We start from the raw sequence: 24,848 nt of genomic DNA, 5'->3' as shown, positions 1-24,848 counted from the left end.
AGAATATTGATAAGCAGCCTCACATGATCTCATCCGCGCCACTCCCGTCTCCGTCATCTTCTCATATTTTACCACCACGTGTGCGCAGGCTCATTTCCTTGCAAGTTGCCTTCTTGGTCAAAGCAAAGCTTCTACTTCCTTCCCGTTCAACCCACAGGGCTTCTACCTCCAGGGCCGCCGCTTCCTTCCCTAATCGGCTAATCCCCTTCCTTTCCTTCTTCGTCTCTCCTCGTCTCCTCTGCTATGAGCTTCAATCGACAGGGCTCCCTGCTGGCTCCAATCAACATGCTCTTGTCCCTCTCCCATGGGCAACCATAGCATTTCTTCCTCCCTCCCCCCAAAATCCTCTCTTTTTTCGCAGTTCTTCATCTGTCCTCTTCACGGTCTGCTGAATTAGGTGAAGCTCTCCCATTTTTGAACGATTTCTCACTGGTACAGTACAGCGACCCGCTTCTCCATTTTCCCCCCTCTCCCCTTCCCTTTCTCTTCTCTTGATGAAATTTGCATGCTCCTCTCTTCTCCGGCTTAATTAATCTGCCATCGTTCCTGTCTGTCACCAGATGGGGTGCTTCGCCTTCAGGAGCGGCAAGGGCAGGTCCAAGAGCCAGCCGGCCGCCGGCGCCAAGACGGCGCCGGCCAAGTCGCCCCCGGCGTCCGACTCCTCCGGTGGCGGCGGGCAGAGGAGCAAGGCCTCGTCCGCGTCGGCGTCCACGCCCACCAGGAGCATCCAGGAGCTGTCCGAGGAGCGGGGCGCGCAGCGGCTGCGGGTGTTCGACCTCGACGAGCTCCAGAGCGCCACCAACGGCTTCAGCCGCGCGCTCAAGGTCGGCGAGGGCGGCTTCGGCTCCGTCTACCGCGCTTTCTTCCGCTCCGCCGGCGGCGGCCGCGTCGTCCTCGCCGTCAAGCGCCTCAACCAGCGCAGCCTTCAGGTCAGTTTGCCTCCTCGCATCTCCTCTATTCTCGCCTTTTCCTCCTTTTTTTTACCCAAAATTATTCATGCCATGCTGCATTTTGGGATTCGATTTCTAATGCTATATCGAGTATGTTCACCAGAAAGCTTGAATTTTGTGACGATTAATCATAGTATTTGATCACACTGTGGCAGAGTATCTGTGTAGTGTTTTGATGGAATCCTTAGAAATTTACAGTTTTTTCGGACCTCATCTTGTAAAAAAAGAATTGTCAAGTGTTATCAGGCTTTTTACTCTTCATTTCTTCAAGAGCTGTTGTCCACAAGACCTGTTGTCATTTCTCAAGACCACAAGCTGGTGTATAGACATGGATTTGTCATTTATGGTTACTGATTTTAAATCAATGTTTTCTTTGCGTCCACAAACTGCCGAGAAGTAACAGCATCATCGAGACTTTAGGTGCCCTCATGTGGATCAAGGCCTAAAACAAAACTCAGAAGATTGTTGGTTTGCAGTGAAACCATTAGATAATACGAGCTTCATGACAATCCTAAACACATAAATATTGGCCTGGACAGCTTCAAAGAGATTAAGAGAATATTGGTCCAACCAACCGGACAAGGACACCACTGATGTCAACTTCAGTGGGAATCATAGAACAAACCACGTGAAAATTAGTCAATATGGCATCACAAGTCAACCTATTAAATCATATAGATCAGCATCACGCTTTAAACACTACCCAAGTCTGATCATGGCAATAATTAGATCCAAGGACAGAAAAAATTCAAAATTTTCAAGCATTGAACTGTTGGGTTCAACCTTTTTTTTCTAATTATTTTTTAATAGCAGTTTAAAAGTTTGTTTTTTCTGATTTCAGGGTCACAAGCAGTGGCTGGCTGAAGTCCAATTCCTGGGTGTTCTTGAGCACCCGAATCTCGTAAAGCTGATCGGCTACTGCGCAGTGGATTCAGAAGCAGGCAAGCACAGGCTGCTGGTCTACGAGTTCATGCCCAACAAGACCTTGGATGACCACCTGTTCAACCGAGCTCATCCTCCCCTTTCATGGAGATTGAGGCTCCAGATCATGATAGGCGCTGCAAGGGGCCTGGATTATCTCCATGAAGGAGTGCCGGAAGTTCAGGTTCCCCCAAAAGCATTGTTCTTTCTGCATAAAAACCAAAAATGCACTCTTTTTGCTAATAAAAAGGGCATTCTCTGAATGTCTGACTGAACCGATCAAACTGTAGTCTGCAGGATAAATACATTCTCTGAAACTCCGAACCATACCATGTTCGACACTGCATTAACACACAGACTAGTAAGTGATCAATATCTGATCCACGGCCTTTTGGTGTGGCAGGTGATCTACAGGGATTTTAAAGCATCCAACATTCTTCTCGACACCGAATTCAAGCCAAAACTATCGGATTTTGGCCTGGCAAGGGAAGGGCCGACCGAAGGGAAAACGCACGTCTCCACGGCGGTGAGTATACGAGTGGTCAACCGGCCAATGCGATTGCCGAAACTCGTGTCAGTTCGCAGCTTGTGTGCCAGTGCCATGACGTTCCTTGCATTGCATCTGTCGATCTGAACTGACTGGCTGGTGGTGGATCATGGACGATGGCTCAGGTGGTTGGGACGCACGGGTACGCGGCGCCGGACTACATCGAGACGGGGCACCTGACGACGAAGAGCGACGTGTGGAGCTTCGGCGTGGTGCTGTACGAGATCCTGACGGGGCGGCGGTCGCTGGAGCGGAGCCGCCCGGCGGAGGAGCAGAAGCTGCTGGCGTGGGTGCGGCGGCACCCGCCGGACGGCGGCGGGTTCCGGGCCATCATGGACCCGCGGCTGGGCGGGCGGTACCCGCTGGCCGCCGCGCGCGAGGTGGCCAGGCTCGCCGACCGGTGCCTCGGCAAGAACCCCAAGGAGCGGCCGGCGATGAGGGACGTCGTCGAGGAGCTCGAGCGGGTGCTGCAGATGGAGCCCCCGCCGCCGCCCGCCGACAAGAAAGGAGGCGATGGCAGGCCACCGCCGTCGGCCAAGAGGTGACGACGGCGTTGGGGGACTGAAAGACCGGCGCCGGAATATTACGGTGTGCGTAGGGCGTTTTCCAAATTCAAGTTTGTGTGTGTATAGAAGATTACCTTATTATATAGAGGCCATAAGCGCACCAAAATAGAAGAAGTTCAGGTTTGAAACAGACAATTTCTCTGTCGGAAAGGATTACATATATTAAAGACTGATGATTTCAACACGCAAATGTAAAATAGAAGAAGTTCATGTGTAAAACAGACAATTTCTCTATCAGAAAGGACGTCCAGTGTCGCAACAATCAATTTTTCAAGTACAGCCATCGTCTTCTATTCTCCGCCTCTTCTTGTTCTTGTTTTTTTTACAATGAAAACAAATATTCCGGCCTCAACTTCCTCCATGAAGAAGAGTCAATCTACACTTCGCTCATTCGGCTCGGCTGGCTGTGCCCAGGGTGGTAAAGGCCCAACATTTTGAACTAGAAAATCAAAGAATCGGGCTCCAAAAAAACCGGGCTCTAATCATATACAATTTTGAACTAAAAAATTGAAGGGCCTTATTGGGCTGTGAAGAGGCCACTAGGGCCATGGCCCATTACCACCCTTAGCTGTGGCTGGTGGCTGGTGCTGATTTAGTGTAGAAGAAAAGCACTGCCGGCTGATTAGCTGACAAGCCAGCCGAACAGACTACAACAAACTGTTACATCCTTAAATAAAATTTGCATTAAAATTTTAATTCAATAACCAATTCACAAACTAAATGGCCATCCATAGCAGATAGAAAAATGTAGTGCCGATCAACAACTCTTGATCTTCATTTCGCTACAGCTAACTTCAAAATTGGAGCCAGTATGTTCCCTAGAAAGTGCATGAACAAGTCAGTTTTATGTAAGGGAAAAAAAATCCAATGGATAGAAATTCGATAGACATACAAAAGCCCAGCAAAAAGCCAGAAGGCTCATACATTCCATAGATGGGCCGTGGGCTTGGATAAAACCCGCAAGCAAGCCTGCCCTCCATGTGTATTCATTGAATACCCAAAAAATTTTAGAAAAAAAATTATAGGTACAATGTATAGCATATGTATGTGTCATAAAATATGAAAATAGCATCTTAAAACAGGCTTTTCAGTCATATTTTGTTTCTTGGGCTGAATACTCCACCTCCCACTCCTCCAGGCCCAACTCGACTCCCTTTCCTTTCCTGGTGCTTCCCCGTTCCCCCAATTCCCATTCGACCAGAGCACTAGACCGACTGCCCCCAGGCCCCCACCCCTACTAACCCTAGCGGCGGCGCGCGGCGGCCCAGCACACGGCAGCACCAGAGGCGCGCGGCGGCCAGGCAACGGTTGCGGCCCGCGGTCGGGCTCGGAGCCAGGCGGTGGCGCAACGCGCGCGGCGTTGCCTGTGCGGTCGGGCTCGCCGGCTCGTGGGTCGGGGGCGGCGGCGCCTGCAGACCTGGGCACCTGGCTCAGAGGGCCACACGACCACACTGCAGCTTGACCGGCGGCGGCGCAGCTGCGCGCGCAGGCCAGGAGACGCAGCCGCAGCGCCCCTGTTTGCTTTGCTTCCTCTTCAGCTCTTCCATTTCTTCAACGATTCGGAGAAAAGAAAGGTGAGCAAGCAGTGAAGCAGATGATGAGCAGTGTGCAATTTTGATTAGCAATTACTTGTTAATTTGTGACAATGTAGAGCAATTACATTGAAATTGGGTAAAATTGAAGCTTAATACTTAGATGTTTGGTCACATTCATTGAAAGGGAACCCTTCTTGCAAGCTATGGATTAGGACATCATCTCTTATTTTCAAGGCTATAAGAATCGAAAATTTAACCTACAAATTGAAATTTGTAAGCTTTTTTTTAAAAAAAAATCATTTTGCTGTTTTACCATCTATTTATTTTATATGTTGCAACTTGGATATGTTGATCATTAAACATCTATTATCTCTGTGTCGAACAATTTCAAGTTATGTTATGATAAGTGCTATGATTTTAATAATTAATATAATTAATTATGTGTCATGAATATACACTTTAGGCTGCCTAAAAAATTTCTCCCTTCGAAAATTTTGAATACCCAAAACTCAAATCCTATGCCCGCCCCTGGTTGCCTCCCAGCGGGCGATGCAGGCGAAGAAGCTGACGCTGCTGCAGACGGTAGCGGCAGCTGGAGTCTTCTCCGCCGTTTCCTGCTGGTAAGTGCTAACAGAGCCTGATATATAATCCAGTATCTCCTGCGAACTCTCGCTCTGAGCATGTTAGATCTCCCACACCTGACACCTGTTGTTTTTGCTGCAGGTATGGCTTCATGTTTGGGAGGGAGTCCGCGCGGCGAGAGCTTGGTGGCATCATAGACGAGCTCCGCAAGTCCACCACCACCTCGACCACTTCCTCTGAACCCGATGCTAATTCCAAGCCATAGTATGGTATGCTCCTTCCCCACTCTAAATGTGGTCAATTTTGTTTGTGGATCTTGTAAGGTAGATGGAGTAACCAGTCTTGGAGATGTTTTTTTATCGACTGTTAGTTTTGCTACTTTTGCCCCCTCCAAAATGTGCAATTCAGCTTGAACATCTATTTAGTTTGGTTGAGGGGACAGTTAGACAGTATATTGATGGCAAAATTGGCTGCTGGACACTGAAAAAAGGTGGCTTTTGCCACAAGCCATTAAAAAAGGTTGGCTTAGCTACAACATACTACAATTCAGTGGTAATTTGCTGCTGGACACTATGCCTCATATTATATTCATTTTTAATCAGCAGCCACACAAAAATGATGATTATGCCCTTGCCTCTCTATCTCCTTTCCTTCCTAGCCCAAATCACATCTATCGGACTCGCTGGCTCCCTGCAGCAGGCCTGGCCCTCGGCAGGCGACGACGCCGACCGCCAGAGGAGCACAGGGAACGGAGTACGAAATGAGCAGACGAGCACAGGGAGGCCACTTGAACTCTAGGGACGAGGCTTACTGCCACCAGGTGTTGCTATCCTGATGCTACTGAATTTCTATAGGTTTGTGTTGACTAGTTGGACACTGATGCAGATTGCTTCTTGTTCTTGTGCACTAGGCAAGTCAAGGTCTATCGCTTGGCTTGTTGCAACCGGGCACGAGATGTAGGTTTTCCAAGGGGAAATTGAAATCCGGGCAGGTCACGCTGCAAAAACTTTGGTCTCGTTTTGCAAAGAAAGAAGAAATTCAATTCTGAAAGACGAACTATCCTGCAACCGCAAGCGGCAAGCCTATCGTTTGATTCTTGATCCAAGTAGCCCAGAGAGCAGCCGCAGCACAAACATGTAGGCGGCGTCTTCGGTAGTAGTTTGCAGGCGCCGGCCTGTGCGAACCCGCCGCGGATGGGCGCGACACTGATCGTCGGTCCGTTCTGTGCAGGTGGACGGGGCTCTGGCTGCCGCCCCTGAGTGGCACGGCTCTGGGTGCCGCACGGACGAGTGCGGCCCCAATGCCGAACGCCCTCTGCAACGTGGTCGGGAATAGGTCGTCAGAGCAGGAGAGGGGCGGCCGCCGGGGATCGCCGGAGCCAGCAGAGGAGCGGCTGCAGGTGTATTTTGGGGTGGAAGGAATTGAGATAAGGGGTATAATCGTCATTTTGCATGGCTTCCTATTAAAAACGAGTATAATAATAGATAGAGTGTCCTACACCAAATTACCATAGATTTATAATGTGTTGTAGCAAAGACATCATTTTTTAGTGGCAACTAGCAAAATCCATGTTTTAACGGTGTCCTCAGGCCAATTTTGCCTATATTGATCCTTGCTGTTGGAGTGTGGCTCATTTTTTTTCTTTTTTAACACTATGTAGACATATCCCATGGTTTCATGTTAATATTTCAGATGAAGGGAACTTGCTATAATGTGATGTCTAGACAGCCCGGCGTTGTCCTTGGGAACCTAATTTCTGGCTGGCGCACTGCCCTGTCTTGAAGCCATGGCAGGCAGAATTCACTACCACAGTAATATTCAGTGACCAATCAGCTACGGTTGGTGGTTGATTGGAAACTGATATTTGCCATCAAGCAATAGGATTTCATATTGATTTGAACTAATTGACTGGTAGAGTTTTCAAGCACTGGAGACCACCAGCAGTAAAAGATAACATTTTTTTTTCTTGCACCAAAGAGCTACATAAATGGAAAATTGAATTTGGCAGGACAGTAATGTTAGGGCAAGCATGGGAGTAATTGGAGCCATATGTAGCTCTAAGGTGGTAAGATAACCAAAGAACTAAGGTGGTAAGGTGGCTGCTGTTGATGATTGTTGTGGCACTGGTGTTAGCACTAGCTCTAAGGTGGTAAGATAACCAAAGAACTAAGGTGGTAAGGTGGCTGCTGTTGATGATTGTTGTGGCACTGGTGTTAGCACTATGGGCATCCCAATTCTAGAAGTTAATGAGGATGTTTGATGTTCATCATGTTAGGTTCTGTTCAACCTTGTTCATATCCCCATGATGTTTCCTCTCTCTCACAAATAGCACAGGCCAACTGAGTTAATAAGGGTTTACATGGACTTATGCGGTGGTTTTCTTTAATGCAGATCCAGGTCTGCAGTGCCAAGAACAAGATTGTGTGTTCATCATGAATGATCTGGTTGGCAATTAGAAGTGTTCGCCAAGGAGAAAGATTGTAAGATGCAGCTATACTTATGTTTGGAGGGTTTCTGTTTTACTGAGGCCACATTTTGAATTTAAAGAAACGGAAGATGATATTGCTGGGTTTGTGGCGAGAATACCCGTTCTTTCCCTTATTAACGATATGTTGCGCAGATGTCTTCACAGATATATAGCAGAACTGCTGATATGTGATTAGTTCATTCACGTTATTAACTTATTATTGGGCTCATATCATTACGTCTTCTTCTGGAAAACCTAAAGAAACCATCGTGTCTTTTTCCTCTTTTTTTACATTTGTTTTCTTTGTGATTGGCTGCACAAACAGGGACCCAATTACTGGAGATTCCAATCCAATTAAACTGAGCAACGTACTCGGAGCCATGGTAATGGTAGGACAGCGAGGTAGGTGAATGGTAGCAAGGTCCACCATGACTCAGACCCTACTCCTAATCAAATCAAGAGCTTCTCATACTCCATATAAACCCTTCTCTCCTCTCGTCTCCCTCCATCCCGCTCATATAAGGTCAGAAAATAAAGCTAGGAAGAAGTGAGATTGGTAGGATCAAGAATCTGTATGCGCATTGTATTTGAGCGTTTGCTTCTGAACTGAAAGGTGCGTGAGAGAGAAGGAAAAATTGGGTAGCTAGAGAGAGAGGGAGAGGGAGTGACTGGTGGGCCATTTCGTCTTTGAGGGGCTGGATGGACGCTGGGAGCCAGGATGGCTGGCCGAACGGCAAGGGGTGGGGACGGGAGGCGTCAGGGAGTAGCGGAGTTCCATTCTTAAAGCATCTCTAAGAATTTGTCATTTTTTACTCCCCAAAATATCGAGTTTGGCAACTTACAAATTAGTTGATGCGGCGGGCGTTCATGCGGAGGACTGTCATGGTGGACCTCCTGTCTTCCACGGGTAGTGGCTGCCATAGTTGATGGTGCCCGGCACTCGTTTCACGGCCGCCAGATGCTTGGGTGGTGGGTCTCTCCATGAACCGGCTGGCGTAGGCCACCGAGAACGCCTGAGCAGACCTCGAGTTATCCTTCCTGACTACAGAAGCTCAGTTCGCTGTATGCTTCTTGGATAATTCAGTAATCGATTAGATGCACTTTTTGAACAAAATCAGACAACTTTGACTTGCCTGAAAGCTGCCACTCTGACTGAGGTGCTCCTTACCATCTTTCACTTGAGGATTGAGCAGGACTAAAAACTGGAGCAGAATAGGATCAGATTGTTGCAGAGTATAGCGTTCTGTCTTCCTTTTTTTCTTTTTAACTTTTATCCTTATGTTTCTGGCATGTATCATAATGATCCTAGTTCTTTTTGTATACTCTAAAATGATCCTAGTTGAGTACAGAATTACATGTACATACCAATTGATATTATCTGGATCTGTTTTTTTTTCTCGTAACAGTAGAATTTCAGACCAAAGCTCCTCTAGTCTAGTTGGTTAGAGGAGCTGAGGTATGGTCGTCCCCACGAGGTTGCGAGTTCGAATCCCAGTTGGGACGAATTTCCGCCCGTGGGTAAAAAAATCCTCTCACTGTGCTCGCCGTAAAGCTTGGCCCTCACGAGCATGGGCCAGGATTTGGGAATTTTTCCGCGGCCGGGAGAAGCCGTGTTGCTTCCTCTTAATGAAAAACAACAGTGGGGGTCCGTTCACCCCTCCGGCCGTGTTTTTTTAACAGTAGAATTTCAGAATGAGACTGGTGGATCTGGGAGCTCTCATATACGTCCCTCTCTTGAGGTGGTAATGGAGCAAAACCAACCAAAAGGTTAGCACACTTTGTTGCAGAAGATTAGAAAATGAGCCTTTCCACCTGTCTGTGATGTGCACCCTTCACTCCTTCCCCTTGCAAGCACTTGTGCCAAGCTCGATAGGCCGGCCCTCTTGTCCTTCTCATGGTGGTGAGCAAGGTCAGGAAGCAAAAGGGCCCATGACTTGCTTGCCCTTTTCTTGCTGTCTGTCACGCTCCAGCACCTGGAAGTTGGAATATCTCCAGCGGCATCATATAATTGCAATATTCGCATGTTAAGTTGTTAACATCACATTAAATTTCTAGTCCAGCCCCGAAGCATTCATTGTCGATCAGATCACGACAGGTTCTCGTACATTGCAACGACTTGAAATTGAAGGCCTATTGCAGTTAGGGCTTTGGTTTTTCGTTGTACTTTGTGTTGGGCATTCATTGGCTCCACTCATGAGTCACTAGAATATATCTGTGGGGTATAGTGACTGATTTTTGGGTTTCCTGTGATTTTATTGTAAATTTGGGCCCTGGAAAACAGGAAAAAGTAGTGCAAATGGGTGTGGTTTTGGTGTCCATGATAGTTACTCCCACTTGCTCATACATGTCTGCTCATTTGCTCACTATATTCAACCTGGATCATCCTGGTACAAAGTTGCTGATTTCGTTTGTAAATCATAACATCCGAAATTGTGAGCTTTGATGTGTGAGTTTTGACTGATTCTTGTAAAAGTTACAAATTTTCCTGTACAGTACTGTAGCCTCTGAGCTTTCTCTCTTCTTATTAATACAACGGCCAGCTCTCCCGTCGGTTCCGTTTAAAAAAAAATTGTGGTGCTCTAATGATCACTGCAGAGAGGATGATGTCAAGGGAAAGAAAAGCTGGGCAACTGGGAAACATTCACACCTGTTCTGCCAAGGTCCTTGACTGTTACTACTTATTAGTCGTCGTGGACTGTTGCTTTTCTTTTCCAAAGACAAAAATGACTAGCCAGCATCTTTCCTGTGCCTGTGGTTGCTGCAAAGCGAAGGTACGTGTTGACAGCCAATTCTGGCAGTTAAGAGGCTGACCGGTCTGACCGGTCGGGCCGACCGGTCAGACCGGTCCGTCTAGTTGTAATCCGAGTAGACTTCGTTTTTGGAAATTCTTGTATAAACCGACTTAGAGAGGTGTACGACTTCCTCGGCCTATAAATATAAAGGCTAAGGCCGATTGAGGTATTCCCAATCGAATCAATCAAAATATCGCATTACTTTTTATCTCTCAAACCCTAGTCTTTTCCAACCCTAGATTGCTTTCTTCTTTCGTCTCGACGACGTTTGAAGACATTCTGAGTGGCCTGCCGACCTCAGAGCAACCCTAGCCGCGCAATCTCTGACAGGGTCCCTCCCGAGCTCGCATTTCTAGGTCTTTGCGGTTCTCTGCTCCACACCGGTCAGACCAGTCTGTGGAACCGGTCAGACCGGTCCGCCAGGGCATCGCTGGTTCAGATTGTTTTGACGATCTCCTGCGCGTTCTAGCGCATTCGAGTGTGTTGGCACGATTCTGTGTCAACACACTTTTTGGCGACTCCGCTGGGGAAAAATTAATCTGGTTTTAAAACCGGTCTAATCTACTCCTTGAAGAAGATGAGCTCTTCAGAGATCGATAAGGAAAACATCATCACGGCTACAATGGAGGAGCTCACCGAAGAGGAGCGCAAGGCCTACCTTCTTGTGGAGGAGCACGTCAAGGCACAATTCTTGAAGGGCTTCAAGAAGGATCATGGTGGCCTCGTTAAGAGGGTGGAGGAGTTCGTACTGCCAACTCTCAAGCTTAACAAGGATAAGATTGAGGAGATCCCCAATGTAAGCCTCTCTCCCTCTGATATGCTTGATAGAATGTCATTCATGATGGATCAAAAGATTATTGCTGCACAAGCTGTTGCGGGTGATGTTTTAATTAAATTGAGTAGTGATGTTGACGCGCTTAAAGGTAAACAACCCATGTCATATCCTAACTCATTAGATCCGAGTTCGGCTACCCCTGAGTTCACATCTCAATCACTCTATGGTACGCCGCTGAACTCATTCTCAGGGCAAACCCCGCCACCGTCGACCGTGCACACAGCACCAGCCGGACCGGTCCCACAGACCGGTCAGACAGGTTATCAAACCGGTCAGACCGGTTACTCAGTACCGTCACCGACGCCTCTCGAGACAATTCTAGGTTCGGCTGCCCCTAGCCGAACTAATGAATTGTCACTGTATACACCACCTCGCACTACTACTGTAGCGGGAGGGTCACGAGGATCTGGACCTAACCAAGGACCGATCCCGACATCTTCACAGACGATGGCGCATGGAAATTCTAATGCACATCGTTTTTCTGAGTTTTATACCAGCCAGCACTATCAGGCCGATCTCCTTAAGTTCAAAGAGGATCTGGCAAATGCGATTAAAAGTAAGCTTGGGGTGGATATGGGTACTACGCGTTTGTATCAAAAACCTTATCCCGCCGAGTTTGATTTTACCCCTTTTCCTGCTGGTTGGCGTATTCCTGAGTTTACTAAATTTAATGGTAATGATTCTCGTACGACTTGGGAACACGTTAGTCAATATGTCTTATAGTTGGAAGAAGCCGATTTCAATAATGCTTTGCGTGTGCGTTTATTTTCTTTATCTTTGACTGGAACGGCTTTCTCTTGGTTTTCCTCAATTGCTCCTAATTCTATTCGCAATTGGGCTCAGTTGGAGCATAAGTTTCATGATCACTTCTTTAGTAGGGAAACCGAAGCAAAATTGTTGGACTTAACATCGATTAAGCAAGGACGTGATGAATCTTCTTCGGATTATTTCAAAAGATTTAAAGAAACTAAAAATCAGTGTTTTAGTTTGACAATTTCCGAAAAAGATTTGGCAGATTTGGCGTTTAATGGTTTACGTTCTTATTTGAAAGAGAAACTCGTGGGCTTTGAATATCATACTGTGAATTTCTTGCAAGTCAAAGTCATGGGTTTAGAGTTTAAACTTAAAAATGACAAAGATACTTTCAAGCCTCATCGGTCCCACACACATATTCTTGATCATGGTTCAGATAGTTCGGATGATGATAGAAAGGAAGTATATGCTGCTGAGTTTGTTTGGCCATCAAAGGCCAAACCCGGTTTAGTTCCGTCTCTCAAGCCGATTCAAAAGAATCGGCAAGAGGAGCTGAAATTTACTTTTGATGTTTCTAAGTGTGATCGGATTTTTGATGAATTGCTTAAGAATGGTAACATCCGATTGTCACATGTTATTCCATCTCCCGACGAACTTAAACGACATGCATATTGTAAGTAGTATAACTCTACATCTCATGCTACTAATGATTGTAATGTTTTTTGTCGACAGGTACAATCGGCCATTAATGAATGACGATTGTTACTTTTTGAGGTGCAAATTGACAAAGCTCCTTTCCCTGTTCATATGCTGGAATTGAACAATCCAAAGGTGCTCATTCGGCCGGAACAAGCCGAAAGAGCTAAGGGGAAGAATGTTGTCATCGGTGATCCAAGACCGATGGATACAAGTGACAAAATCCTTGCTCGGGAAGTCATCAAGGAGAAGACTGATGATGGCAAGGATACTCTGAAGATCATAGTCAGAAATCCCAGACTCGGGGGACAAGGAAGCTCTCCACCAGAAAATCGGTCTGCTGATCAGGCACGACCGGTCGGACCGGTTAGACCGGTCCGACCGGTTCCTCTAGCCGGTCAGACCACTCTGGTGACCGTCCCCGGACTTTCAAGCCAAAGCGTCAGGAAGTGGGTATTTGGAAGACCAACGAGGTGAAGGTGTAGGGAAGAATTGCTAATCAGAAGCCCACCTTCAACCAGTTGTTGAACAAGTACACAAAGGTTGTTCAAAACAATCGGCCGCTAAAAAAGAGACCGCGATCGTCACTGCGCCAAGATCGTCCAGTGTCTCCAAGGAGGGAATCTAGCAGGCGCAGAGGTGATGTTGTCACAATGTATCCTCCCTAGAAGATGTATGCTACCATGCCATGGGTGCCACCGGTGTCAAGTGCAACAAATCCGGCATGGGAGCATGAAGGGATATGGATGCAGTGTTTCCCGATGCCTTATCCTCCACATTATCAAGGGGAAAGCTCCAGGGTGCCCGTGCACGACCGATTGGGACCACGCCAATCTGGTCCAGTGCAGCAGGCTGCACCGGTCAGACCGGTCACCTCTGACCGGTCAGACCGGTCTCACCAGAGGCCGGGCCAGGTTCCTGTTCCAAGACTCGAGTATCGCATCAAGGAAAAGAAAGAGGAGTAGAAGCCTATTGCTGATCCAGATAAGGCTAAAACCGATGTTGTTCAAATCGGTGAAGTCAAGGTGCCCATAAAGGATACGGGCAAAAAGCCGATGGACATAGGGAAATTGGTTGAGGTTCCTTCACAAAAGCCGGTCATGGCCAATGATCATGAGGCCGGTAGCAGCAAGAGCGCAGCAGATAAGTACCATCAGACTAGGTGGTGCCCTTCGGGTTTAACTCATACACAGAAGAGGAAATTGCAGTGCCTTCGCAACAAAGAAAAGGAGCAGGAGAAAGAGAGGATAAGGGATGAGGGCTTCAACAGATACAGGCCCATGTTACCTCAGAGCAAGGTTTGGAAGATCAAGATAGCTGATCAGCCAGCTAGATCGGTCGGACCGCCGCAGCCGACCGGTCAGACCGGTCGAGCCTACTGCAGAGCCAGCAGCCAAATCGGCACCGCCTGTTTCGGTTACTTCTGTAGACGAAGCTCCAGCAGTTCCTCTGACAACAGAAGACGAGGAATTGGTGGATTATGAAGCGTCTCCGGAGTGCACCAACTTGGAGATTAATGTGGTGCACTTGTCTTCGGATTACTTCGTGGTTCCGGAAGAGGATTTGCCGCATCTTCAGTTTGGGCCCCGTGAAGCTGTGTTCCAGAAGCCAAGCAAGAAGGACAACCACCTCAAGGCTCTTTACATGAGGGGACACATCAACGGAAAGCCGGTGACTCGCATGCTAGTGGATTGTAGGGCCATTGTAAATCTTATGCCCTACTCGTTGTACAAGAAACTCGGTGGCCAAGATGAGGACTTAATCAAGGCGAACATGACGGTCAGTGGTGTTAGCGGAAGCGAGCCCCTTAGCGCCAAGGGAGTTGCTTCCATGGAGCTTATCATTGGGAGTAAGACGCTTGCTACAGGCTTCTTCGTCTCGGAGGTGCAATGTAATTACAATTTGATTCTTGGGAGGGATTGGATACATGCAAATCAGTGCATTCCTTCTACCTTGCATCAGTTTCTTGTCCAGTGGATCGGCGATGAGGTTGAGATTGTCCATGGGGACACTTCATCCTTTGTCGCTTTAGCCGATTCAGATTCTATTAGTGCACACGACAACGTTAAGTGTTTATCGGGCGTGGATCTGTCCGATTATGATTTGATCAGTTGCACTAAGGATGGTTTTGTTTCTGCTATACTAAAGCCGATGAATAATCGGCTGAATCATTTAATGTAAATAAGATGAGAACAACATAAGCTCCAGAAGCGACCGGACAGACTGCTTGTGTCGACCGATCAGACCGGTCCAGTCCCGTTCGGCGCACAGGACCGACCGGTCAGATCGGACCTCCCGACCGGTCAGACCGGTCTAATGCAGAGTGGCTGCAGCAGAGGCTAGATCAATGTCGGGCGCGTACGAACGATATGTGTGAAGCCATTGAAGATTCTGATGATCTAGATAAGCTGGACCAAGGGTTTACATCGGCCGATCCTTTAGAAAAGGTAGACATTGGTGATGGAACTATTCCTAGGCCGACCTAGGTAAACAAAAGTTTATCAGTTGAATATAAAGCTGATTTAGTTAATTTGTTGAAAGAATATGTTGATTGTTTTGCTTGGGAGTATCATGAAATGCCCGGTTTAAGTCGTGATCTTGTTGAGCATCGTTTACCGATTAAAGCCGGTTTTAGACCTTATAAACAACCGGTTAGGCATTTCAGTCCCATTATTTATGACCGAATTAAAACTGAAATTAATCGTTTACTTGATGCTGGATTTATTCGGTCTTGTCGTTATGCTGATGGGATCTCTAATATTGTGCCCGTTGAGGAAAATGGATTCGGGGAAAATTAGAGTGTGCATTGATTTTAGAGATCTTAATAAAGCTACTCCCAAGGATGAATATCCTATGCCTGTAGCCGATATGTTGATCAATGAGGCTTCCGGACATCGTGTCATTAGTTTTCTTGATGGTAACGCCGGTTACAATCAAATATTCATGGCCGAAGAAGATATATCTAAAACGGCCTTTAGATGTCCAGGATTTGTCGGTTTGTTTGAGTGGGTTGTTATGACTTTTGGTTTGAAAAATGCGGGTGCTACTTATCAAAGAGCTATGAATTTAATCTTCCATGATTTGCTTGGTGTCATCTTGGAGGTGTACATTGATGATATTGTCATTAAATCGGCCGGTTTGGATCATCATTTAGCCGATTTGAGACTTGCTCTTGAGAGGATGCGCCGGTATGGTTTGAAGAAGAATCCACTCAAATGTGCTTTTGGTGTATCGGCTGGAAAGTTTCTTGGCTTTATTATTCATGAGAAGGGAATTGAGGTTGATCCTAAAAGAATTGAAGCCATGAGGAAGGTTGAAGCCCCTACATGCAAGAAGGATTTACAGAAGTTCTTGGGCAAGGTAAATTTCTTGAGAAGGTTTATGTCTAACTTGTCCGGGAAGATCGATGCTTTTACTCTTATTCTTCGGTTAAAAGATGAAACCGAATTTACTTGGGGGGGGCAAAACAACAAGAAGCGTTTGAGAAGATCAAGATTTATTTGTCTTCGCCACCCGTACTCAAAGCACCTAGGAGAGGAGTACCTTTCAGACTTTATGTGGCTGCTGAAGACAAGGTTATTGAGGCTATTTTGACTCAATAAACTGAAGGGAAGGAGTATATCATTACATATTTAAGCCGACGACTTATTGATGCGGAGACGTGGTATACATTTATTGAGAAGTTGTGTTTGTCTCTTTATTATGCTTGTACCAAATTAAGGCATTATCTACTATCTAGTACTTGCATAGTAGTATGTCAAACCGATGTGATCAAATATATGTTCCAAAAACCGATTTTGAGTGGTAGAATCGGCAAGTGGGCTTATGCTTTGGTTCAATATGATTTGGCTTGTGAACCTTTAAAATCTATGAGAGGCCAAATTGTAGCGGATTTTATTGTTGAGCATCGGATTAATGACAAGCATAATCTAGAAGTTGGCTATTTTACTTGCACACCATGGAAGTTGTACTTTGATGGATCGGTTTGTGATGATGGTCAAGGGATTGGTGCTGTTCTTATTTCTCCGAATGGTGCTGTTTTTGAATTTTCAAACCGATTGGAAAAAGAGTACACAAATAACCAAGTTGAATTTGAGGCTCTTCTATTTGGCTTGGAATTCTTGCAATCCATGGGCGTGAAACATGTTGAAGCCTTTGGAGATTCTCTTCTGGTGGTGCAGCAAGTATCTAAGGTATGCCAGTGCTATAATGGTTCTCTAAATGTATATCTTGATAAATGCCTCGATATTATTTCTTTCTTCGATGAATTTATTATCAAACATATTCCGAGGGAAGAGAATGGAAAAGCAAATACTCTAGCTCAGCAAGCATCTAGCTATAATATTACGAGAAAATATTTCAACATTCGCAAGCCGATGCAAACGAAAGCCGAGTGTCTGGTTCTAGACGCACCAGTCCGACCGGTCAGCAAAACCGGTCTGACCGCCCAGACCGGTCTGACCGGTCCAGAGACTGGTCCGACCGGTGATGCAGCTGTTGGTTTTGATTCGGCCAAAAATATGATTCAATTGTCTCGGCCAAAGCCCAGGATTGGAGGGTTCCTCTTATATCGTATTTGAGAGATCCTGGTCGTGGTGCAGAGAGAAATATTCGGTGTTTGGCTTTCAAGTACGTTTTAATTGACGATGAACTTTATCGTCGAACTGCCGAAGATTTGCTTCTCAAGTGTTTAGACTCGGATCAGGCTCGGGTTGCTATGGGTGAGGTTCATGAAGGTATTTGTGGTACTCATCAATCGGCTACCAAGATTAAGTGGTTACTTAGAAGAGCCGGTTTCTATTGGCCCACCATGCTATCCGATTGTTTCAAGTACTATAAAGGATGTGAAGAATGTCAGCGGTTTGGTGATTTACAATTGGTGCCTGCTGCGTTGATGCATCCTATTATTAAACCATGGCCGTTCCGAGGTTGGGGGTTGGATTTCATTGGACAAATTAATCATCCATCTTCAAAGGGGCATCGCTTCATGTTGGTTGCTACGGATTATTTCACTAAATGGACCGAAGCGGTTCCTTTGAAGAATATGACACATAAGGAGGTAATTGAGTTTATTACTGAGCATATTATTCATAGATTCGGCATTCCACAAACTTTGACAACGGATCAAGGTTCTTCATTTATATCAAAAGAGGTGTGTGTCTTTGCCGAATCTTACAAGATTAAGTTGTTCAATTCATCTCCATACTATACTCAGGCCAATGGGCAGGCCGAGTCTAGTAATAAGATTTTGATCAAACTTGTCAAGAAGAAGATACAAGAAAATCCTAAGAGGTGGCATGAAGTGTTATCCGAAGCATTGTGGGCTCATCGTGTATCTAGACATGGTGCTACTAAGGTTACTCCTTTTGAGTTTGTGTATGGTCAAGAGGCCGTTTTACCCGTTGAGGTAAATCTGGATGCATATAGATTGGCAAAGCAAAATGACCTCTCCGCTGTTGATTACCATGATTTGATGATGGATAATATTGATGAGGTGACCGACAAACGTTTGAAGGCTTTGAAGGAGATTGAGAAAGACAAGCTTCGGGTAGCCAGAGCTTACAACAAAAAGGTAAAATTTAAATCTTTTTAGGTTGGGGATCTGGTTTGGAAGACAATTTTGCCTCTTGGGATGAAAAGCAACAAGTTTGGCAAATGGTCGCCAAGTTGGGAGGGTCCATACAAGATTATTAAAGTTATCTCCGGAAATTCGTATATGGTGGAGACGGTGCAAGGTGAGCGTCTACCAAGGGCTATCAATGGGAGGTACTTGAAGAAGTTCTATCCTAGCATATGGCAAAGTGCATGAGGACGAAGATGGCCGGTATTGGATATCGCCCTTAGTTTTATTTTTTAGACCTGTATGCTCTGTGTAAAACATGTACATCAGGATAGTTCTTGCTTTTTGGCTTGTGAAACTCACAAAAAAGTAGGGGGGCATATGTTGACAGCCAATTCTGTCAATTCAGAGGCCGACCGGTCTGCTGTCCAGTTGTAATCCGAGTATACTTCATTTTTGGAAATTCTTGTATAAACCGACTTGGAGAGGGGTACGACTTCCCCGGCCTATAAATATAAAGGCTAAGGCCGATTGAGGTATTCCCAATCGAATCAATCAAAATATCACATTACTTTTTATCTCTCAAACCCTAGTCTTTTCCAACCCTAGATTGCTTTCTTCTTTCGTCTCGACGACGTTTGAAGACGTTCTGAGTGGCCTGCCGACCTCAGAGCAACCCTAGCCATATAAGCTCCGACGTGGTCCCTCCCGAGCTCGCGTTTCTAGGTCTTCGTGGTTCTCTGCTCAACACCGGTTAGACCGGTCTGTGGAACCGGTCAGACCGGTCCCACAGGGCATCGCTGGTTCAGATCGTTTTGATGATCTCCTGCGCGTTCTAGCGCATTCGAGTGTGTTGGCGTGATTCTGTGTCAACAATATGTAACATGATGTACATGTACAAAGCCTTTTGTACTGCAGCCACTTGAGCAGAAAAAAAAGAAGAATTATTTTAGCCTCTTTTGTCACAGAAATTGACGGCCTCTACGGTTAGTCATCTGAAAGTAAAGATATGCACACTTGCCCAGAGCATCAGAAGACGGAAGTGAAGGCTGAAAAGATCAGGCGTCTGAATCTTGCAACATAAGCCCTGAAAAAGTTAGACAGGTAGTACAAAGTGATTTTGGACAAGGTTAGGGTTGCTCAGCAGGCTAGTAACTGAAGGGATAAGTGTGCATGCCGTGGCACCTCAATCCTGAATTTCTCATCTGTCGACGTCTGAACTCATATCTCGGGAAGAAAAAAGTGCAGGAACAATGACGAGGGGATGATGTGAGGAAGCTCATGAACGAAGAGGAATGCACATGGCAGCGGTACTAATCTTTTCAATTTGTACATGGAGATAGGTCATCACAAAGAGTTGATGTCCATAGGTAGTTTGGTTATTCCTGCTCTGCTAGATCTCTGCCTAGTGTTATTCAACTGCTCATCTGTTCAATTTTCTTCCCTCCTCTCTCTCCTTCATCAAGACATCATGCGGATGAAATCAATCATCCAAGCATGCCCTCAGGATCCCCAGAGAACAGCACCTACTGACCTACATGCCTACAAGGATTCCCGTACTGATCCTGCTTGCTAATTTCTGCGCTTGACTGCAAACTGAGATGATCGATGATCGAGGCAGAACAGAAGACGATCACCTACTGTACTGATCCTGCGACTACGCCCTCACGGCCTGATCCATCGACGCGCGCGGACCTGCTGATCGACACCAGCCACCTAGCTTGCGGCTACGGGGGGATTGCGCGCCGCGAGGTTGGCGATGGTCGGGCGGCGGCGCATCGCCGGCGGCCTTGACGCCGCATCAGCTGCCGGCGAGGACGACGGCGGCGGCGGCGGCGCGCGCAGGAGGCGGTGGCGCCGCGCCACGGACTGCAGCGCCTCGTCCATGTCCATCTGCTCCTGCCTGCAGTCGTCGCTGCAGAACGCGGCGTCCCCCCTGCAGGCAGCAGATCGATCAACACTAAGCTACGGGACGGAAAGGGAGGAATCGCCGGAAAGACGATGATGCCATGCTTGCGCGCGCGTACTTGTACATGAAGATGTCGCGGTTGCAGGCGATGCTCTCCTTGCAGAGGAAGCACGACCCGAGGTAGTGGAGATTGGCGCCGCCTCCGCGCGGCTTCACCCGGAAGAACCTCGACGCCACCTGCACGTACCGCTCCTCCTCCAGCTCCCCCATCGTCTCCGGCACCGGCACCGCCGAGCAGCACCTATATATCTCTACCAAAGGCAGCTATAGCAGCATGGTCGTCGAGCTCCAATCCTTGCACTCACGTGTCGAGGACTCGCTCTGGCTACACTGCCCTCTCCATGGTTTGGTAGACGGAGCTGTCCCAGGACCAGGAGGGGGAGGTTTATATGTGCGTGCCCGGCTTGTCTGCACGCGCGGCCTGCCATGCTGGGTCGCGTACAAAACCATGGGTGGTGGTAGGGTAGGAGAGCATGGGCACTTGGGCAGTGTCGTGGAACCTGTTGGCGGCGCGTGCCTGGGGGGATTAATCTAAGCTTTCTAATAACCTGCACCGGCAACTTGATCGATCGACATGACTTAATGAATAATAATCAGAAAATCAAATGATCATCTTTCCATCCTTTGGAAAGCAGCAGAGATGAGTCAGGAGAGTAACTATTGAACTGACAATAAATCATTTCATTATCTCCGTGTCTGGACATGCCCTTTTTTTTCGTGGACAGGCCTGTCCAGATTCCCCAGCCATTTGCAGCTGATTGCTTGTCCCTAGAGACATGCAGAAGCTAGCTGAACGATGGTATGGTGCTACTGCAACTGCAAAACAGTTGAGCCTTCTCTGACTAGATCTGCTGCAGTTTTGGACCTTGCAGCTTTTCTTTTTATAAAATAAGATAATATTCCGTGTGAAATTGAAATGTATAATAGGTGAAAGAGCTACTGGCACTAGCTCATCCGAATGGAAGTGCTATTTCTTCAAAAAAAAAAACGGAAGTGCTAATAAGATGATCTAAACTTTAGATAAGATTTAAAAACGTTAACATACAAATAAGCATTAATATGTACTCCCCCCGTTCCAAATTATAAGTCATTCTAAGAATCTTGGAGAATCAAACCATCTTAAAGTTTGACCAAAATTATAGAGAGAAACACAAAGATTTATAACGTCAAATAGATATACTATGAAAATGTAGCTAACAAAGAATCTAATGATACTTAATTGGTATCATAAATATTATTATGTTGCTATATAAATTTGGTCAAACTTAAAAAACTTTGACTATTCAAGATTTTTGGAATGACTTATAATTTAAAACGGAGGGAGTACTAAAATTTAATCACTCAAGTCACCGGCGCTAATACGCAGGGCAGGAAGTGGACGGCATGGGCACAGCTTGTAATTGACCTGCCGCTGCCAGACCAATTTAGTAGCATCAGGATTTATTTAGGGCTAAAAACCGGTCGGCAGAGAGAGGACGTTCCGGTGGGCTATCCTCTCTGGAAGGCCCATGAAAACCAGCCCACGGCATTTCGTGTGCTTTAATGTCGCGCTTGCCGCCGCGGCCCACCGCTCTCCGCCGTCGTCCACGTCGCCTCCAGTTCCAGTCCACCACACCGCCGGCGCCGGGTCCAAGCCACAGCCGGCCCGCCGTGTGCGTGTCCGCCTCGTCCACCGCACCGTCCCTATCCGTGGCGTGGAGCACGCCGGCACACGGGGAGAGGAAAATCCCAAACAAAATAGACAAAGAACAAGCGTGGCCAGCCACTCGTTTCCCTCCGGGCTGAGCTCCGGCCACTCCTGTCGTCTCCTCCTCCTCGTCGCGCCAATGGACGCGGCCGTCGCGCTCCCGCTCCCCGCCACGCTCCCGCCGCCCCACCTCAACCACCACCGCGCGCTCCCGCCCAGGCGCCACTCCTCCGCCGCCGCCGCGGCGCCGCCCAAGGCTCCGGCTCCCGCCGCCCCGCGCCTGAGTCTCGCCGCGCGGCCCCTGTCGCCGGCGCGCTCGGCGTCGTCCGCCGCGCCCGCTTGCTCCAGCCGCGCCGCCACGGGGTACGCGGCCGCGCTGGCCGACGCGTGCGCGCGCGCGGGCACGCTGCGCCGGGCCGCACGCAACGCGCGCGCGCTGCTGTCCCGCCGGCACGGAGACAGAGCAAGCTCCGAGGAGGACGAGGAGCTGGACGCGCGGGTGGCGGCGCTGGTGAGGATGCTCGTCGGCAAGGGCAAGGCCGGGATGGTCGCCGAGGCCTTGGCCGAGTTCGCCGCCATCTGCGACCACCTGCTGCCGCCTCCCGCGCGCCACGCCTACTAGTTGCTGCTGTAGCAGATAGTATGTTCTTCAGAAACGTTGCGTTAACCGGCTGTAGTATAGTAAGCTCGTTCATGCTTGGACTCTGCTGGTGCTGCATCTTGTAAGGACTGGGTGATGTTAGGCTTTGTATAATTGCCATTGATTGTTATCATATGGAAACTCTTGATCCCTAGAATATTGTACCAGCATTTTCTACTAATGGTGCCACAAGATCGATCACCTCCAAAGCTGCTATGAGCATGGCTGAGCATCAACCTACACATCTGAACATCACATTGGTGTTGGATTGGCAGCTGAATCCCTGAAAAGAAAGCTACTAGCTTGCTTCAGGCAGAAAGTTCAGGTAGCATAAGCATAATTAAGATTCTAAATGAGGTCAGATCAACTGCCTGCAACCAACAAGGAATACTTAACCCTGTGACGAGATTATGCATAGTGACAACCACATCAGGCTGAGTAGAATATTTGAGACGTAATCAGAGGGGAACTGCGTATGACGTGTTGGGCGTAGCAGTTGGGGATTTGCACAGCTCGATCGGTGTGTTCTAAAGCAGACAGAACCCATACCTCTCAACCAATAAACTTCATCAATTCTTCTGGTCCACTTGATAACCTAACTGCTTTGGCTAGCGTCATGCGATCAGCGAGTAGGTAAGGGTTGCGTGATCCACGATGTCTGCATATCCCTGTCTATCCGTCCGATTCCTGTGCTTGCATATGCTAGAGAGAAATATCTTCTGCTCAATCTCTTAAGCATAAACTAACTGAACACACTCATTTTGAATTGTATTATCTTTCCACCGTCATTAATATATATTTCTAGCAAAATCGAACTCGATGGGGATTGAGTGACAGAGTAAGTGGTTCACACGACGTTGATCTGATGGAGAGGATGAGGTTTTTGTTTTAAATTTTCTGATAACCTTTAATGAACGCTGTTAAAAAAATACGAATGCGTCAGAAAGAAAACCTTGGAAAAAGAAGCATTGCATTTGCACGTGCCTATCTAGTTAACCTAAGCCATGGTACAAGTTTTAGTCTTTCTTAGGATGGATGAATGAATGCCGAAAGAGAAAAGTGCCATATGAACCAAACTCACTGTAGGGCACTAGGACAAACGTACACAAACAGGATTGGTGGCAGTAATTAGCAACAGGTTATCAACAAGAAGAACCCCTTTCGTCTCTGCCAGTCAGCAGCAGTCTCCATTATGGAAGATGCTGATGGGCACCTCCAATAGGAGGAGCTGAGAGCAACTTCTCCTCATTGCCCTCCCAACCACTCTGCTCCTTGTGTCACCAGCACAAATATTTATGCACACACGCGCAGATCGGGTGTCAGACGAGACATGTAACGAGCTTATACTTAGCAAGAGCTAGCTAGAGAACTTCTCGCTCGGGAGAAGCCAAGCCATTGTTGCTGCAGCTCGCCTGCGGGTGCGCCTAGCAATGGAGGAGGACTACGTGTTCAAGATCGTGGTGATCGGCGACTCGGCGGTGGGGAAGACGCAGCTGCTGGGGCGCTTCACCCGCGACGAGTTCTTCCTCGACTCCAAGTCCACCATCGGCATCGAGTTCCAGACGCGCACCGTCGACATCGCCCGGCGGCGCGTCAAGGCCCAGATTTGGGACACCGCCGGCCAGGAGCGCTACAGGGCGGTCACCAGCGCCTACTACCGGGGCGCGCTGGGGGCCATGCTCGTCTACGACGTCACCAGGCGCCACACCTTCGAGCACGCCGCGCGCTGGGTCGACGAGCTCCGCGCCCACGCCGACAAGTCCATCGTCGTCATGCTCATCGGCAACAAGGCCGACCTGGCCGCCGGACGCGCGGTGGCCGCAGACGAGGCGGCCGCCTTCGCCGAGGAGCAGGGGCTCTTCTTCTCGGAGGCGTCCGCACTCAGCGGGGAGAACGTCGAGCGCGCCTTCCTCAGGCTGCTCGAGGAGATCCACGCCAACGTGTCCAGGAGGCCGCTGGGGGACGAGGCGGCCAGCGCCGACGGCCGCGGGCACGGTGGCGCGGACGTGCTGATGCTCAAGGGCACTAAGCTCTCGCTCGCTGAAGAGATGTCCATCATGGAGACGAGCGCCTTGAGGCGAGCAAGCAGCTGCTCGTGCTCGTAATAATCAATGGCGTGGTGCAGCCGTGCAGGGCTGTTCTTTCACACACACAAAGTAGTCTCAAGTTTGGACAAGCATGTGAAAATCTGCTTGCAACGGATCACAAGAACAAAAGATAGTGAACACGGGATTGCTTTGTCATAGTACTGATGGCAGGTGTCGAACAGTTTATGCTCTGAAATGAACTTCCTTGACAGAGATTAAAGGCATGTGAGTGATAGAATCAGATAAACCGAAGGGCACTAC

The 24,848-nt window shown here is 47.8% G+C and overlaps 5 protein-coding genes across 12 annotated transcripts; 4 read left to right on the top strand and 1 right to left on the bottom strand.

Moving 5' to 3' along the window:
• Positions 1-31: 31 nt before the first annotated feature.
• LOC120668817 (probable serine/threonine-protein kinase PBL19) lies at positions 32-3,250 on the top strand. The gene is made up of 5 exons (XM_039948611.1): positions 32-432; positions 561-929; positions 1,792-2,055; positions 2,275-2,397; positions 2,544-3,250. The coding sequence occupies exons 2-5, from the start codon at positions 561-563 to the stop codon at positions 2,961-2,963; spliced, it is 1,176 nt and encodes a 391-aa protein (XP_039804545.1). The 5' UTR covers positions 32-432; the 3' UTR covers positions 2,964-3,250.
• Positions 3,251-4,170: 920 nt separating this feature from the next.
• On the top strand, positions 4,171-7,805 carry LOC120668816. 8 transcript variants are annotated; one of them, XR_005672583.1, is made up of 6 exons: positions 4,171-4,558; positions 5,063-5,139; positions 5,243-5,653; positions 5,760-5,921; positions 6,012-6,534; positions 7,493-7,802. XR_005672583.1 is itself a non-coding variant. In XM_039948609.1 (4 exons), the coding sequence occupies exons 2-3, from the start codon at positions 5,069-5,071 to the stop codon at positions 5,364-5,366; spliced, it is 195 nt and encodes a 64-aa protein (XP_039804543.1). In that variant the 5' UTR covers positions 4,175-4,558; positions 5,063-5,068; the 3' UTR covers positions 5,367-5,370; positions 7,493-7,805. The 8 variants fall into 8 exon arrangements, 2 of the variants coding, with proteins under 2 accessions (XP_039804543.1, XP_039804544.1); XR_005672582.1 differs by having other exon boundaries at positions 4,172-4,558; positions 5,243-5,370; positions 5,801-5,921; XR_005672584.1 differs by having other exon boundaries at positions 4,172-4,558; positions 5,243-5,370; positions 5,798-5,921.
• An 11,681-nt stretch (positions 7,806-19,486) lies between these two features.
• On the bottom strand, positions 19,487-20,584 carry LOC120668814 (FCS-Like Zinc finger 2-like). Its single transcript, XM_039948608.1, has 2 exons — positions 20,232-20,584; positions 19,487-20,140 (listed from the first exon to the last, which is right to left on the bottom strand). The coding sequence occupies exons 1-2, from the start codon at positions 20,381-20,383 to the stop codon at positions 19,921-19,923; spliced, it is 372 nt and encodes a 123-aa protein (XP_039804542.1). The 5' UTR covers positions 20,384-20,584; the 3' UTR covers positions 19,487-19,920.
• Positions 20,585-21,813: 1,229 nt separating this feature from the next.
• Positions 21,814-22,681, top strand: LOC120668811 (cuticle protein 16.5). Its single transcript, XM_039948606.1, has one exon. It carries the CDS (start codon positions 22,000-22,002, stop codon positions 22,480-22,482), a length of 483 nt encoding a protein of 160 aa, XP_039804540.1. The 5' UTR covers positions 21,814-21,999; the 3' UTR covers positions 22,483-22,681.
• A 1,005-nt stretch (positions 22,682-23,686) lies between these two features.
• LOC120668812 (ras-related protein RABA3-like) lies at positions 23,687-24,750 on the top strand. The gene has a single exon (XM_039948607.1). The coding sequence runs from the start codon at positions 23,931-23,933 to the stop codon at positions 24,603-24,605; it is 675 nt and encodes a 224-aa protein (XP_039804541.1). The 5' UTR covers positions 23,687-23,930; the 3' UTR covers positions 24,606-24,750.
• The last annotated feature ends 98 nt before the right edge of the window (positions 24,751-24,848 follow it).

Source organism: Panicum virgatum, chromosome 4N (genome assembly GCF_016808335.1).
Source record: "Panicum virgatum strain AP13 chromosome 4N, P.virgatum_v5, whole genome shotgun sequence".
In the NCBI taxonomy this organism is placed as follows: domain Eukaryota; kingdom Viridiplantae; phylum Streptophyta; class Magnoliopsida; order Poales; family Poaceae; genus Panicum; species Panicum virgatum.
The sequence above is the reverse complement of the archived record's forward strand: the minus strand, read 5'-3'. Positions and strand labels throughout refer to the sequence as shown.